Below are 14117 nucleotides of genomic sequence, written 5' to 3'. Positions count from 1 at the left end.
ATAAACACATTTCATTACACCAAATACACTAAATAATGTTCTTTTTAGCAACGTCATATGACCCCTTTAAACCACCTGCACTTAGATCCACAACTCAGCCTGTTTCCTTCAGCCTCCACATATAACAACTACAGTAAGTAGGTCCGTAAGGGTACTAAAAATTAGTGGTCGACCGATATGTGTTTTTTGACAGTCGATGCCAATATCTTGGAAAGCAGAGTGGCCGATGGCCGATATAAAGCCGATATAATTTCATTTATTTTCATTAATATTCAAGAAATTTGAAATCATTTGAAAATGGAGCACACAGTGAAAAGGACATGAATATGACAGTGGGCAAATGCATAAAGCGCAGCATAATTTGAAATCACGAATTTAATGTTTAAAGCATTCGATTTGTACGGACCGACCGTCACGCAGAGAACACGCGATCATGCAGGATACAATTGCGCACTTCACACGATCTCACAGCTGGATTCAACTAAGTTTGCAAGGTTGGTGAAATTAAATGTTCATTAGTCATTCAAAGATTTGTTTAAATTATATAAATGCGTATTTGCTGAATGCTGACGGCAAACGAGAAAGTATTATAATTTTTGCCTTTCTATTACTAATAATATAATACATTGTATACATTTATTCCTTTGTTTAACCGTTCTATCTGATTATTAGACATCTATCCGTATTAGACAGAAACAATAATGTACAGTATGTGGAAAATAATGTGTTTTTTGAACCTTAAACCGCATAAACACATTTCATTACACCAAATAATTTTCTTTTTAGCAGCATCATATGACCCCTTTAACGACGATGGCGAACAAGAGGGAGAATGTGTGCACTGCCGCTGTCAGCGCCGTCAAAATAAAAGTCCTGCCTCGAACGCGTCGGCCAAACAGAAAAACTTATCGGCCGATGCCGATATTTGAAAAAAATATCGGACGATATATCGGCCTTGGCGATATATCGGTCAACCACTACTAAAAATCATCTTAATTTTCATTATGCAATATATACAGTATGCAATACATATTTCCTCACTTTTATCCTCCATATGATTTTGGGTTGAAACATGACCTGGACATGTTTGTGTTAACTTGATGTACACATACTAGGTACTTAATGGTACACAAACATAAAATTAAACAATTAAATGAAAAAACAAAAAACACAAACACACCTATATTATTTCCTGGTCTGTCATTGAATGGGGTGGTCACAATATCTTGCAGAAGGGTCTCACTGTTGCTATGACGATTGAGGAGGAAGCGCACTTTTGGATCTTCACTGTACATCACCACCCCCATCTGGAGTATTACAAGCACTTTATTCACACTGACCAGCTCAATGCCTCATGCACTCTGTCAGAAGAGGGCACTCTCCTGGCAGTGTTTTTTGGAGACATAAAAATGTATTAAAAATTGGAACACCACATTAAGATAGTACCAATAGAACTGCACCTGGGAGTCTCTGGGTCCGATGGAGGTTAAGGATCCAGCAGAACTGGCAAGCAGAGACAACACAGGTCCCACCAGGCCAGAGCGATCACGAGACGCGGGGACAAGGAAGACAACATCCAAACGCCCACCCACACACACTAAAACGTGGATTTATTAAACATATTAAGTGAGGAATACAGCAGAAGAGTAACTAGAACAATGTTGAAAATCATTTAATCATTTATGCAAACATTTATTCATATCAGCTTCACAGACATGAACTCTTGACTTAAAAATAAGGATGGTGCAAATCATCTATGGGAACATTTCTTTATAAATGAAAATGACATTTATTGCACAGTGATAGTGTGAAAGTACAACATGACATCAAGCACCATGATCATCTGTCAGTCTCTGTAACTTCCCAAACGAAAAGTGCTAGCAGGGAGAGCATGTAGTGAGAGAAAAATCTCCCTGTGACTGACCAGTGTAATGGTATGTTATTCACTGTATTCTCATTGCAGGCTATAATTTGCCTTAACTTCAAAGTCAAAAGTACTGTATAAAAAATAATTCACACAAAAGGTTTCACCAGAAGAGTCAGATCTGTATTTTTTTTTCAAACAGTAAAAAAATTAACGATAAGTTAAATCTGTTATGTTTATGCTAAACACAAATGCATTTAAACTAAGCTGTCTATTTAATGTCAATTTGGTGTGATTAATTTTGGAAAAAATATCACTTTAAAATTATCCCCCGCCCTGGCCCAGACCTGTACGCCATCTTAGATTGAATGCAGTTGCTGATGAACATGACGCAGGACAACAATTGACTGTGTAATGTAGCCTATGAAAACGCAGTTATACCGTATGTTCCTAAAATTCATGATATGATGGCAAAAATATCATTGTATAGCATTGTTTTTGTCTTAAATTTGTCATATGATGCCGTTTATCAATACCACATAAGCAAGATTGCTGTTTAAAAATAGTTTGAAACAAAGACACAGCAGAACTGTTGTGCCATTCTGAGCAACACGCAGCATCGTTTCATTACTGAATAAATCCACGTTTTTGAATGAATCGAGTGAGCCAATGAGTGAGCCATTTCTGAATGAATCAGCCATTTTAACAAATTGGTTTTATGAATGACTGAATGACTCACTCATTAAGACAGTGAATTGGCACCACCTACTGGCGAATTTATTTTCATATTTAGAATATCATTTAAATTTTTTTAAATATAATTTCTAGTGCTGGGCAATGATTAATCGCATCCAAAATAAAAGTTTTTGTTTCTATATGTGTGTGTACTGTGCATATTTATTATGTACATATAAAGACACACATACAGTATATATTTTGAAAATATTTACATGTGTATTTACATGTATATATTTATATTCATATAATTTATATTACATATAAATGTATTTAATATAGAAACATATTTTTCTTAAATATATACATGCATGTGTGTGTATTCATATATACATAATAAATATACACAGTACACACACATATAATATGTACACAAAAACTTTTATTTTGGATGTGATTAATCACGATAAATCGTTGCCCAGCACTAATAATTTCATTTCAATATTAATTTAAAAAACATTAATATCCATCTATTTTCATTATTTAAGCAATGCTGAATCAACATATTTCTTTCTAAAGCTACTTTTTAGTAATATCTATTCAATACTGTTCTCATTAAAAAAATACTTTTAATTATCTATTGGGGGGGGGGTTTCAGCCAAAATTAACATGTGATTAATTAATCAGCATATCATGTAATTAATTAGATTAAATAATTTAATCACTTGACAGCCCTAAATTAAACACTAAAACAAGTACTTTAATTAGTTAAAATACCAATAATATAGTATAATTTATTTAAATTATTCTTAAAAAGTAGACTACATGCACAGGTCATCTGGAGTCCTAACATGTGTTTTATGCCATTATCTTTAACAATCAGTTAATTAAATGTTCATCTAAACTGTTTAATTTGGACAGATTAGATATTAAAAAATGTATTTCAATTTGCCTATAGTTGGAAGAGAAAGAGACAGAAACTGTATAACCTGTGCGCTCCTTCACGCTGGTCTCAGGTCCAACCTGGTTTTGGAAGGTGGGCTGCAGGGTGAAACTGTACAGACGGCCCAGTCGTAGACCTGTCACACGGTAAGAAGTGGCTGTACCAGGCAGCGTTTCAGACTGACCCGTTCCTGTGTCTGAAGAAAGAGAGAATTTAACACTAAAAAGTGCATTCAACTATAATTGTGCTTCTGATCCTTAAACCACACACTACCAGTTCCTAAACTTTCAGAAAAATCACCTTCTTCCTCTGTCCAGCGTAAAATATATCCTGTGGCTCCTGTTACTGGTGACCAGCCTAAAAGGACTGAATTCTCAGTACTGTCAGTCACACTCAAACCAGTCACAGGTGGCAGGGCATCTAAAAAAAGAGATATATTGAATAAAAGAGTCTGGAGAAAGACAGAGATCAAATTTGAGATACAATCTGGCGTGTGTACCAGTGGTTGCTCTGATGGTGGTGGCTTCAGTTTCTTGACCGTCCACCACAGCAGACAATCTTACAGTGTAGCTCAGACCAGGTCGAAGTCCATCGAGGGTGTATGAAGTTGCATCGCCACTAATCAGACGACTTGATTCAGGTTCACCTAGTCAAAGCAAGCATATAACAACATAAAGTTAGTTGAGTCTGGTTCGTGTGTGTGGTTACATGTGTGACTGTATAACTACCTTGTGAGGACCTCCAGTAGATTCGATATGAGCTGGCACCACTCACTGCTCTCCAGGTTATACGGAGCCCCCCTGGGGTCGAGTCCAAAACACGCAGACCCTCTACTCTTGTCCCTCTCTGGCCCCCTGTACAACAAACAGTGATATCAATACACTTTTGTAAGGAAACATCTCTGATGAATTTGATCTTATCTTTAGCCAAGCCACAATAAAAGATAATAAAATAACACACAAACAATAATTTGTGTTCATGTCTTTATTTTGTACACTGTGTAAATATTAATTCTGTGGAATAGAAATGTATGTAAATAAATGAGAAATCGATATTGTAAACCCAGCCCTAGAGAATACGGATTAATGACTTCTCCATATAAGTACATTTGACTTGAAACAGAGAAACAAACATCACAGACAAACAGCACTCACCCGTAGTGACTCTGACAGAGACAGGTGGGCCTTCTCTGTTCCGAACTAGAGCCAGAACCTTCACTTCATACTGTGCCCCTTCATCCAACTGCCTCAGATCCACTGAGTTCACGTTACCACCAACTAGCTGACTCCGCTCCTCTCCACCTACAATCGCACTCACAGTTTTATTTTTATATGATGGCTGAGGCTTTCTTTTGACTTCTATAGTCTACATAATTTATGAGCTGTGGCCCCTGGAGGTCACACACCCTTGTATTTTTAGATTCTCAATAAGACAAATAAGAAAACTGAGATATCAATATTTTCTTTCCTATAGGATATGGCACTTACACTCAGCTATGTGAGCATTTACATTAAAATCACTATAAGATCTCACCATCAGTCCTTTTCCAGAGTACTCTGTATGAAGTCGCATTTTGAACTCCAACCCAGCTGACTCGAACAACCTCCCCTTGGGCCTCCACCACCTGTAAATTGGTGACGCGACCCACCATGGCCTGATCTAAAGCATAGAATCAGGATAGAGTCAGCCATTCAGACTAAAAAAATACACTGAGATTAAACCTTGCTTACTGCTGAAAGCTCAGAAATTACTAATCTTTAAAGTCGGCATAAAACTGAAATTGCAATCTTCTTTTCTTCCTTGTTGTGACCCCTAGTAAAAAAGTAATATATTTAAAATACATTTATTTCATACTAAGTATAGTTCAAAACTATTAACATATTTACTGACATATCGCTCGAGACTTACTGATGCAAAATTATAATTCATCTTCCTTTGGAGTACTACTTGTATACAACGCATATTTCTTAATATTAAGCCTAAAATGTGTTTTAATGTCACTATTGATGAGGATTGTATGATCTTTGAATAATATCGGCCTTTAAATGCAAAATATTTAAAGTGTACCTAAAGTATACTTGCAATAGTTCCACTTTAGCACAATCAAATACTTCTGTATATCTTTGGTTGGACTTCAGCACTACTGTACTTCCGCAATTAAATCAAATTAGTTGTTCCAATTTAGCAGGCTTTAAATATAGCAGTTTAGTATACCAAAAGTACAATTGCAGGGTATTTTTTAAGTACAAAAATATGCAAATGTATAGGTTTATGTATATATTGATTTTGTCCATTGTAAATTGATTAGATAGTATGATCTTTCTATAGGTTAAATAGATTAAAATACGGGTACGCAAGTTAACAGGTTAAAGTATCAGTTTTGATGTCCATATTTATTCATCATACTGTTGAACTTGACAGTATTTTCTCTCTTGTTATTTCATAGGGAGCTTCAAAGAAGACAGAGAAAGTCTCAGGCCATCTGTGACCTGAAGAAGAAGAAGTGAAAAGTGAAAATGCATGTGCCCTGTGTTTATCAGTATCCTTATGTTCATTGGGTAAAAAGAACAACTAAATAAACAAAGTAAAAATTCATTTGGCTGATTCCCCAATGTTTCTATAGATATCGCGATATAACGATATCATGAATTCTTTTGGCCACAATAACCGTGGTGTGAAAAATCTAATATCGTGACAGCCCTACTTTATAATAAACACTGTAATATTCCATAAAAAATAAGAATTATCTATTTTAATTTCATGCTGACTTTAAGCATTTAAAGGTCCATGCATATGGTTAACTGAATATATCAAAATGCAAAAAGACAACAACTACCTGTCCTTGCAGTCACAGTGGCAGAAGGTCCTTCCCGAGAGTTAAAAAGGGCTGAGACTAATATTTGGTAGGCTGCACCCTCCTGGAGTCTATCAATGGCATAGGAAGCCACATCAGCGGGTACAATCTCAGAGTCTTCCACTCCTACAATGTAAAAAGAAAAAAAATATTTTCCATGCCCATGTTAGCATAAATTTATTGCACTCAAGGTATAGTTGTCCATACCATCACTTCGCCGCCAGATTATTTTATAGCCCGTTGCTCGAGTCACTGGAGTCCAGGATATTTCTATCCTTGCAGATGTTACTTCAATGACTCTTAGCCCTGTAACAATTCCAGTAGAACCACTGGTTCTTGTAGACACAGAGACCACTTCTCCAGTCTGCCCATCAATCACTGGGGCAACACCCACAACAACAGAATCATCTGGCTGCAGCCCGTCTATAGTGTAGGTAGTGACATCACCACCTAGGACACGAGATTGCTCTGCAGCTAAAACAGAAAGAGAGAGCAGTTGACAGATTAAAACCAACATAAGTTTTGTGATATCAATTAAAAAAGAAAGAAAACCCAAATCTTTGCATAAACACGTCTACATACTGTTGCTTTGTCTCCAGGTAACCTGGTAGCCTGTTGCCTCTGAAACACCAGTCCATGCAATCCTGACTCGTCGACTGTTGCTCCCAACTATCCGCAAGTTGGTCACCCTCAGTGGCGGTTCTGTTTAACATTCAGTTACTAGCAGTTATTTTCTGACATAATATATTCCCATTAAGTTACCCTACAGAGTATCTTTAGTAGTATTTACATTTTTATGGAACAATTTAGGCACCTGATATAACTTGGACAATTTAAAAACACAACCTCACTTGCACATCAGAAAAAGTATGCATGCACACACCTGTTACGATGTACACTGTTGCTGGTTCCCCTTCACTGGATCCAATAAGTGCATTTACACTGACAGCATAGCGTACACCATCTTCAAGATCCCGTAGGTCAAAGGTGGTCTGATTCCCAGGAACTCTTCTGTTCACCTCTGCATTTGCTGTAAAAGATGGGTAAACCAATTCAAACAATCATTATAGCGGCACATCTCTTTAATGAAAATCTCATGAATGTACTCAGATTCCAGATATTCAAATAGTTGTATCTCGGCCAAATATTGTCCTATCCTAACAAACCATACATCAATGGAAAGCTTATTTATTCTTTCAGATGATGTATAGATCTCAATTTCAAAAAATTTACCCTTATGACTGGTTTTGTGGTCCAGGGTCACATATATCCCAAAACAACACTTTAATGATATACTGTCATACTGTATTTGTATTTAAAGGAAATAATATTCTCACATTCTGTATTAAGAATGATGATGTTGTATTGTGTTGCCCCAGAGACTCCTGTCCATCCTAATCGAATAATGTTTCCGAGTGAATCCACCACCCTCAGGTTCGTGACAGGACCAACTTGCTGCTCTACTAAACACAACCCATGCGTCAGCATATTACATGAAAGGTATGCAAGACAGAAACAAAAACATTGACCATCACGTTTTCACAAACTTGTTTAATGCAGTTTGAATTTAAAAAAAACTCGGAAATTGTCCAATTGTCAGTTTTAAAAAAGACTATAATAATACCTTGAGTAATGAAAAGAAAAAGCTGCATTCAATTAAAGATTTCCACTACTGGTCTCCCCAGTGTCTTTTTAACTGCAATATTGATATTTAAAACACTATCATATTGTAATTCATCAAATAATTTTTCTGACCTGTTGGCTTGGTTGAAAAGAAAGTAGCTTCTTCTCGCCCCTCGTAGAGTGTGTATAGAGTTATGATGTACTCTGTGTTCGGCTGCAGACTTCTGAGCTCATAGTTGGTGGTGCTTTTTGGGAACTCTTGCTTCTGAACTCTGCCTCCTACGGTCAGCAGGATCACATAAAGATCATAAAAAAAGTGTTACACAACAATTGTTCTACAGTCATACTGTACATAGTTTGCTTGTGTATTTTTTTCTTGTTGCTGTAGTCACTTTTATTTTTGTTTTGTAGTCTGCAAAGTTTATGTTTCAGTTCATTATTCATGTAAAATTAGTTGTATGTATGCAGATTGTTCATATTAGATAAAAATGTATTGCAAACACCCCTTTAACTGTTCAGGCTGATCATGCTTATTTTTTCCATGTAACGTTGCAACTATTGGGTTCCAAGTAAATTTCCATAAATTACCATAATCATCCAACTAATGCATGTATGTATTTTTAGAGTCATTTACTGTGTTATGGCAGAAAATGATCTAAATGCAGCGTTGTATTTTAAGATTTTACTGTTCCATTTTTTACAATCCTGGCAATTTTTACAGTGTGTTTGTGTGCTTTAGTTTCATACTCTCTCCGGCTTTCCATTCCAGTCGGTAGCCTCTGGCGGCCTGTATGAGGTTCCAGTTTAATCTGATGCTGGTGGGTCCCGTAGTCGTGGCTCTCAGTACCTGTTGCTCTGAGCGCTCTGAAAGCCAAATGCATTAAACACCTTTTAGCTTTATCTCCCCTCCTGTCCCATAAAATATTAAAACAATGACTTCCATCTTTCTGAACTTTATGTCCTGTTATATTTATAGACAGTTACTGCCTCCTTTCTCTTAGTCTCTCGCGCTAACATGTATGCGCATATACAAACACCCTCACGCATTCGATTGCTGCAGTCTGTGAGTCATAAGACAAAAAACAGTTCTTCTGTTCTGATCTAGCAGACAGTGAGTCAATGGCAAAATTGAAGGCAAACACCTCACTGTCTGTGTATGATAAATGTGCGCAAGATGGAAAAAAGACACATCTTGTTTCCTGTTATGCTGTCTTAAATTTTCTCTCTGCACGCTTCTTAACTAAAGACCATCTGCGCATGGTCTACTAAATACACAACTCTCCAAATGAACACTCTAGACACTAACTGGGCTTCTGAAAGAGAAGAAGAGTATTTAGATTATTTATTTTATTAAGTGGTTTATTTTAGAAATATTGCCTAAACTATTTCTTGCAGAAATCATTTCCAAATCAGTGCATGCCTTTTAAAAATGTTCTCTGTCCTGATGTACAATTTACTGAAGATATGTCTGCATGTGTATCTGTGTACCTATCTTAAAACGTGCAGTGGCTGCTGGTCCTTCAGCTTCTCCATTGTACAGAGCGATGACTGTAACAATGTACTCTATGTCTGGTCTCAGATTCCCCAGAGTGTGAGATTCACTATCACCTCCCAGTTCTACGGTCTCCGCATCACTTCCTGAAAGAGACATATACAAAAAGACTCTGCAGAAAACAGGAATCTGATAAAAACACAATGTGAAATCATATCTGACCTAAAGCACTCATAGACATCCTCATTGGGTGATTCATCACTTTATGAGTGCATTTCATTAAAAAGAGCCTCTTCAAAAATGTGCTGACCTGTGAAAGGGCCCCAAACAACTCTATATCCTCTGGCCCCCACCACTCCCGTCCAGCGGACTCGAACACTGTTGCTTGAGATAGTCTCAACGGAAAGCTGCTGCACTCCCTCTAAACGCACTGCAAACACAGGCACATACAAAGACAGAGCTTTATATATTAGGATGAACACTTTAGTGATGCAGGAGGAGAAAACAGTGTGTGATTGTGTCAGTGTGTTTTCATATACACTACCTTTTAAAAGTATAGGGTTGGTAAGATTTAATATTTTTTAAAGAAGTCTCTAATACTCACCATTTATTTGATTTAAGATACAGTAATATTGTGAAATATTGTTACAGTTTTGGCAATGATGGCAAAGCTGAATTTTCAGCAGCAATTACTCCAGTACTCAGTGTCACATGATTAGTGTTAATAAATATATTTTGTGGAAACAACAGCATTTATTTGAGATAGTAAAGTTTTTTAACATTATGAATGTCTGTCACTTTTGATCAATTTAATGCATCTTTGGTGAATAAAAGTATTAATTTCTTTAAAACAAACAGAAAAATTCTTACTGACCCCAAAATTTTGAACGGTAGTACTCACATGTGCGGGCAGTCAGGGTAGCTGGTGAGGCACTGTTACGGGGAAACAGTGGGTACAAGTTGATCACATATTCTGTGTCTGACTTAAGACTGACCAAAGTCAGAGAAGTAGACTCTGTCCCCACAGATTGTTCCAGCAGCTGTGCAGCAGGCTGACCTGTTAATAAATCAATCAGGAAAATCAATTAGCATAAGTTATGAATTATGCCATGCAGAAAAAATGACTAACAATGTTTTCAACTATGGCTCGCAGTGTGCAAATACTGTACTAAACTCAGGAATAACCAGATTAAATCAGTCTGACAAATCCTTTACTGAATGAACTCATCCATCAGCATGGCTGCTTATTTACAGTAGGTCATGACTCACTTAATAAGCTGCAAGCCCAACGTCAATGCATCATTAATTCAATGGACCATTTTCACAGACTGTGATTATTATTTTTTTTGAATATTTTTAACATTTTTTTAATTTATTTTTTTTTAATTTAATGTACATTTATACTTTGTATTATATTACCTTGGCATTAAATTACAAGGAAAAGGTAACACTGCCACAGAAGTGTTTCTAATACTGATGGAGGGTCAACAGTTTAAACATCCTCAAAAAATTAAGGGCATTAAATTAAAAATGTTTCCTTTAATTTCGTTCTCTCCCAAGACAGTAGAGTGCAATGAGCCCACACATGAAAAAAAATAGTCAAAATGAGAAAAAGAGAAGAAACCCAACTTCAATATTTATAGTAATAAAAAAAAAAAACAATGCATATCAACAGCTACTCCACTCAGCAGTCCCAGACTAACTGGCTGAAAATTTATACACATGGGTATCGCTATCTGGTGCGCCCCCAGAGGTTAGGACGATTCCAAGGGCCTGACAAGGGAGAGGGGGTCCGAAACGTGATTGTTACTGAGGGGGAACCACCACCCCCACCCCAAATTATTTGAAACAAAGGATTCAAAGCTCTCGAAACAGCATTTTGAAAGCATCCATCACTAGCCGCCACCATGTATGCCAATCCAACTGAAAGTCAAGTTTGTTGAAGTTCTCATTTGTCTGAGAAACAACTGTTTAGTCGAGTGTGTGTGTATGCGTTCCAACAGCTCTACACCTCGCTGCCACATCAAGGTAAATAAAGAGTTTTTAAAAACCAAGTATGTTTTCATGTCTTTATACAAAGTGTGTTAGACGAGCAGAATCCGAGGAACAGAGAGCAGCTCCGTGACAGAGTAACAGCAAATGTGACATCTTTCTCTCTTCTGACTAACACAATCAATCTCTCAATATTTTGAAAAGCAAAAATGGTTTGTACATATATTAGAATGCTCTTACTCGCCTTAAAGGCAGGGTATGTGATTTTTCAAAAACACTTTAGAAAACTAAATCGGGCCGAATAGCAAAGCAAACTTGTAGCCAATCAGCAATAAGGGGCGTGTCTACTTGTGATGTGGAGGAGAGAGCTTTCAGTGTATGTGATGGACATTAGCCGAGCCGAGCGACAGAGAGATAGAGATAAAAAACTAAAGAGGAAAACGTCTGCGGAAGGATAAGGCAAGAAGTAGGACCCGTGTAAATATCGGATTAGCTTTCCAGCGCTGGAGAGAACTCAAGGAGCGGAGGCCTGCGATCGGACGCCGAGGTTGCTTTGTTTCTTCTCAATAGGTGAGTAACAACGTGTGTCTACAACAGCTAAAGTCTGCCTACACTGGACGCGATCAAACGACCGTTGAAAACCATTTGAAATTTGTGTCAGCACGTCATAAATAAAACCCGGCAGCAGTTTCCTTGCCGCGCCGCTCACGTCCGTAGACATGGTGTAACATTGGTTTTGCTTTGTTTCACAGAACTAATCGTTGCCGGGTTGAGTACGTATATGTGGGGCGGAGCTATCAAAATAGGGGCAAGACCCTTTTGGGGTAGGGGCATGTTTGTTTTGGTGATTTCAAATATCAACATTGGCTACCAGAAATCGCTTACTCTGCCTTTAATGCATTATCTCTTTATTTGTGTACCTTTTTATAGATTTTCATAACCAAGAAATACATTTTTTCTCATGTTTCATTTCAAAATGTTTTGGTACATCTTCAGAAACATTTGGGGGTTTGGTACAGTGGTAGCAGCTCAGCAACTCATACCAGCTGGCCAACCAAACACAGCATAGCATCAATATATGAGTCAGTTAATGACATAGTATAATTTTAAATCACAGTTTCAGCATCTATTCATCTGCATGCAACATTGGGCTAAGACAGGCAGGTTGAAACACCTTCCTCAAGCTTCAAAATCTAACCTGATTAAACATAGGGCCACACCTAATCTGACAGATCTGTTCTCTGCCAGCTCACACCTGGATACCAACCAGGTAAAGCAAACTGGCACTCCTTTAAGCAATTGACAAAAATGCCTTGGGGAAACCAAAACGCACTCTTCCACCTCCCCATCTTCCTTTTATCAAACTGCTAAAATCATTAGTTAGTGGCGCTTGCTAAGGCCATAATCACTATTACTATTGCTCACACTTAGAATTAAGGGTTTGTTCAAATTCCTCAACTACTGTTTTACAGTGGACTGTTTGCAACAGAAATTAATGTTCAATCATGTGGCTTTTTGAAGAGACTTCTTCTTCTCTGAATGATCAGATCAAATTTTGAACATACTGTACAAACACTGCTCACATCTTCTTTAGAAAAATAATAAAACTACTATATATTACAGTGCTGCTTGGCCCAGTCATCCTTTTCTTCTTTATCTCTTACATATTTATCCTCCAGAATCTCTTTCACTGACTCACACTACAATTATGGTATTGACTATTCAAAGAGTAAAAACATTCCTGAAAAATGCAGTAGAAGTATGGATTATTGTCCATATGGAAGTGTGCCAGTCTCACCTATAGGTCCATAGGTGATTCTGTAACCCTGTACTTGGTCAGCTGGAGTGTCCCAGCCCAAAGCCAGTGTAAAAAACCCAGCCTGGATCAGTCGCAGTGCAGTCACACCTTGGAGAGGCTCTAGAGGGTAGTTTGGGGTAAGAGAGAGTGAGAGTTTTTTAAGAGATGCTGATTTAGATGACACATATTTCTGTTGTGTTCAGTTCTCACTTGTTCGGGTCTTGCCAGACACTGACTCTCCCAAGGTGTTTGGGTACTGAGCAATAACAGTGATCAGGTAGTCTGTGCCTGAACGCAGCTCTCGTGCAGTGTAGCTCTGCTGGTTGCTTGGTATGGTTTCCTGCAGGTAAAAATACTTTTCAGTGGAGACCAATATGCTACACTTTGTTTGATCCACTGTTGTTGTTGTTATTGTAAACTAAAACTAAAACTATGTAAACAATTTTGAGTAACTGAAATAAAGTTGAAATAAAAAATAAATAAATATTCAATGGAAAACTTAAACTTAAAAATGTAGCAAAACTAACTACATTGAGCTGAAGTACTAAAATTACTAAAACTTCAACTGGAATAAAAATACTAAAGCTATATAAAAATATAAATAAATAAAAACAAATTAAAAGACAAATCACATAATTAGCAAAAGCACATTAATAAATACCATGATAATAAATAAGTAATACTAAATTAACGCTGGTGTTAAAAAAAATTCAGTGACCCTTAAAATGTACAAAATATTTCAATACAAAATAATTAATTAATAGAGTTAAATAAATGCTGAGAAGTAGTCTCCTACCAGCCCTCTATGGACACCTTGGCAATTGAATCGCCATTGGCTAGTAAATTTTTTTGTTTACTCGCCAGACTGATAAAAAA

The 14117-nt window shown here is 37.0% G+C and overlaps 1 protein-coding gene across 1 annotated transcript in view; it reads right to left on the bottom strand.

Moving 5' to 3' along the window:
• The window catches only part of col7a1 (collagen, type VII, alpha 1), a 67140-nt gene that overhangs the window by 37085 nt on the left and 15938 nt on the right, over positions 1-14117 (bottom strand). The window contains exons 11-30 of the mRNA XM_016515898.1: positions 13452-13659; positions 13242-13361; positions 10353-10508; positions 9762-9881; positions 9448-9597; positions 8707-8823; positions 8092-8238; positions 7674-7799; positions 7220-7366; positions 6919-7038; positions 6544-6810; positions 6319-6462; positions 5016-5141; positions 4637-4783; positions 4211-4336; positions 3982-4128; positions 3783-3902; positions 3529-3678; positions 1461-1597; positions 1181-1307 (exon numbers count right to left, since the gene is read on the bottom strand). Coding sequence (XP_016371384.1) covers positions 1181-1307; positions 1461-1597; positions 3529-3678; positions 3783-3902; positions 3982-4128; positions 4211-4336; positions 4637-4783; positions 5016-5141; positions 6319-6462; positions 6544-6810; positions 6919-7038; positions 7220-7366; positions 7674-7799; positions 8092-8238; positions 8707-8823; positions 9448-9597; positions 9762-9881; positions 10353-10508; positions 13242-13361; positions 13452-13659 — 2902 coding nt within the window. The remainder of the gene's footprint in view (positions 1-1180; positions 1308-1460; positions 1598-3528; positions 3679-3782; positions 3903-3981; positions 4129-4210; positions 4337-4636; positions 4784-5015; positions 5142-6318; positions 6463-6543; positions 6811-6918; positions 7039-7219; positions 7367-7673; positions 7800-8091; positions 8239-8706; positions 8824-9447; positions 9598-9761; positions 9882-10352; positions 10509-13241; positions 13362-13451; positions 13660-14117) is intronic.

This window comes from Sinocyclocheilus rhinocerous, unplaced genomic scaffold (assembly GCF_001515625.1).
Source record: "Sinocyclocheilus rhinocerous isolate Xijiao unplaced genomic scaffold, SAMN03320098_v1.1 scaffold85, whole genome shotgun sequence".
In the NCBI taxonomy this organism is placed as follows: domain Eukaryota; kingdom Metazoa; phylum Chordata; class Actinopteri; order Cypriniformes; family Cyprinidae; genus Sinocyclocheilus; species Sinocyclocheilus rhinocerous.
The sequence above is the reverse complement of the archived record's forward strand: the minus strand, read 5'-3'. Positions and strand labels throughout refer to the sequence as shown.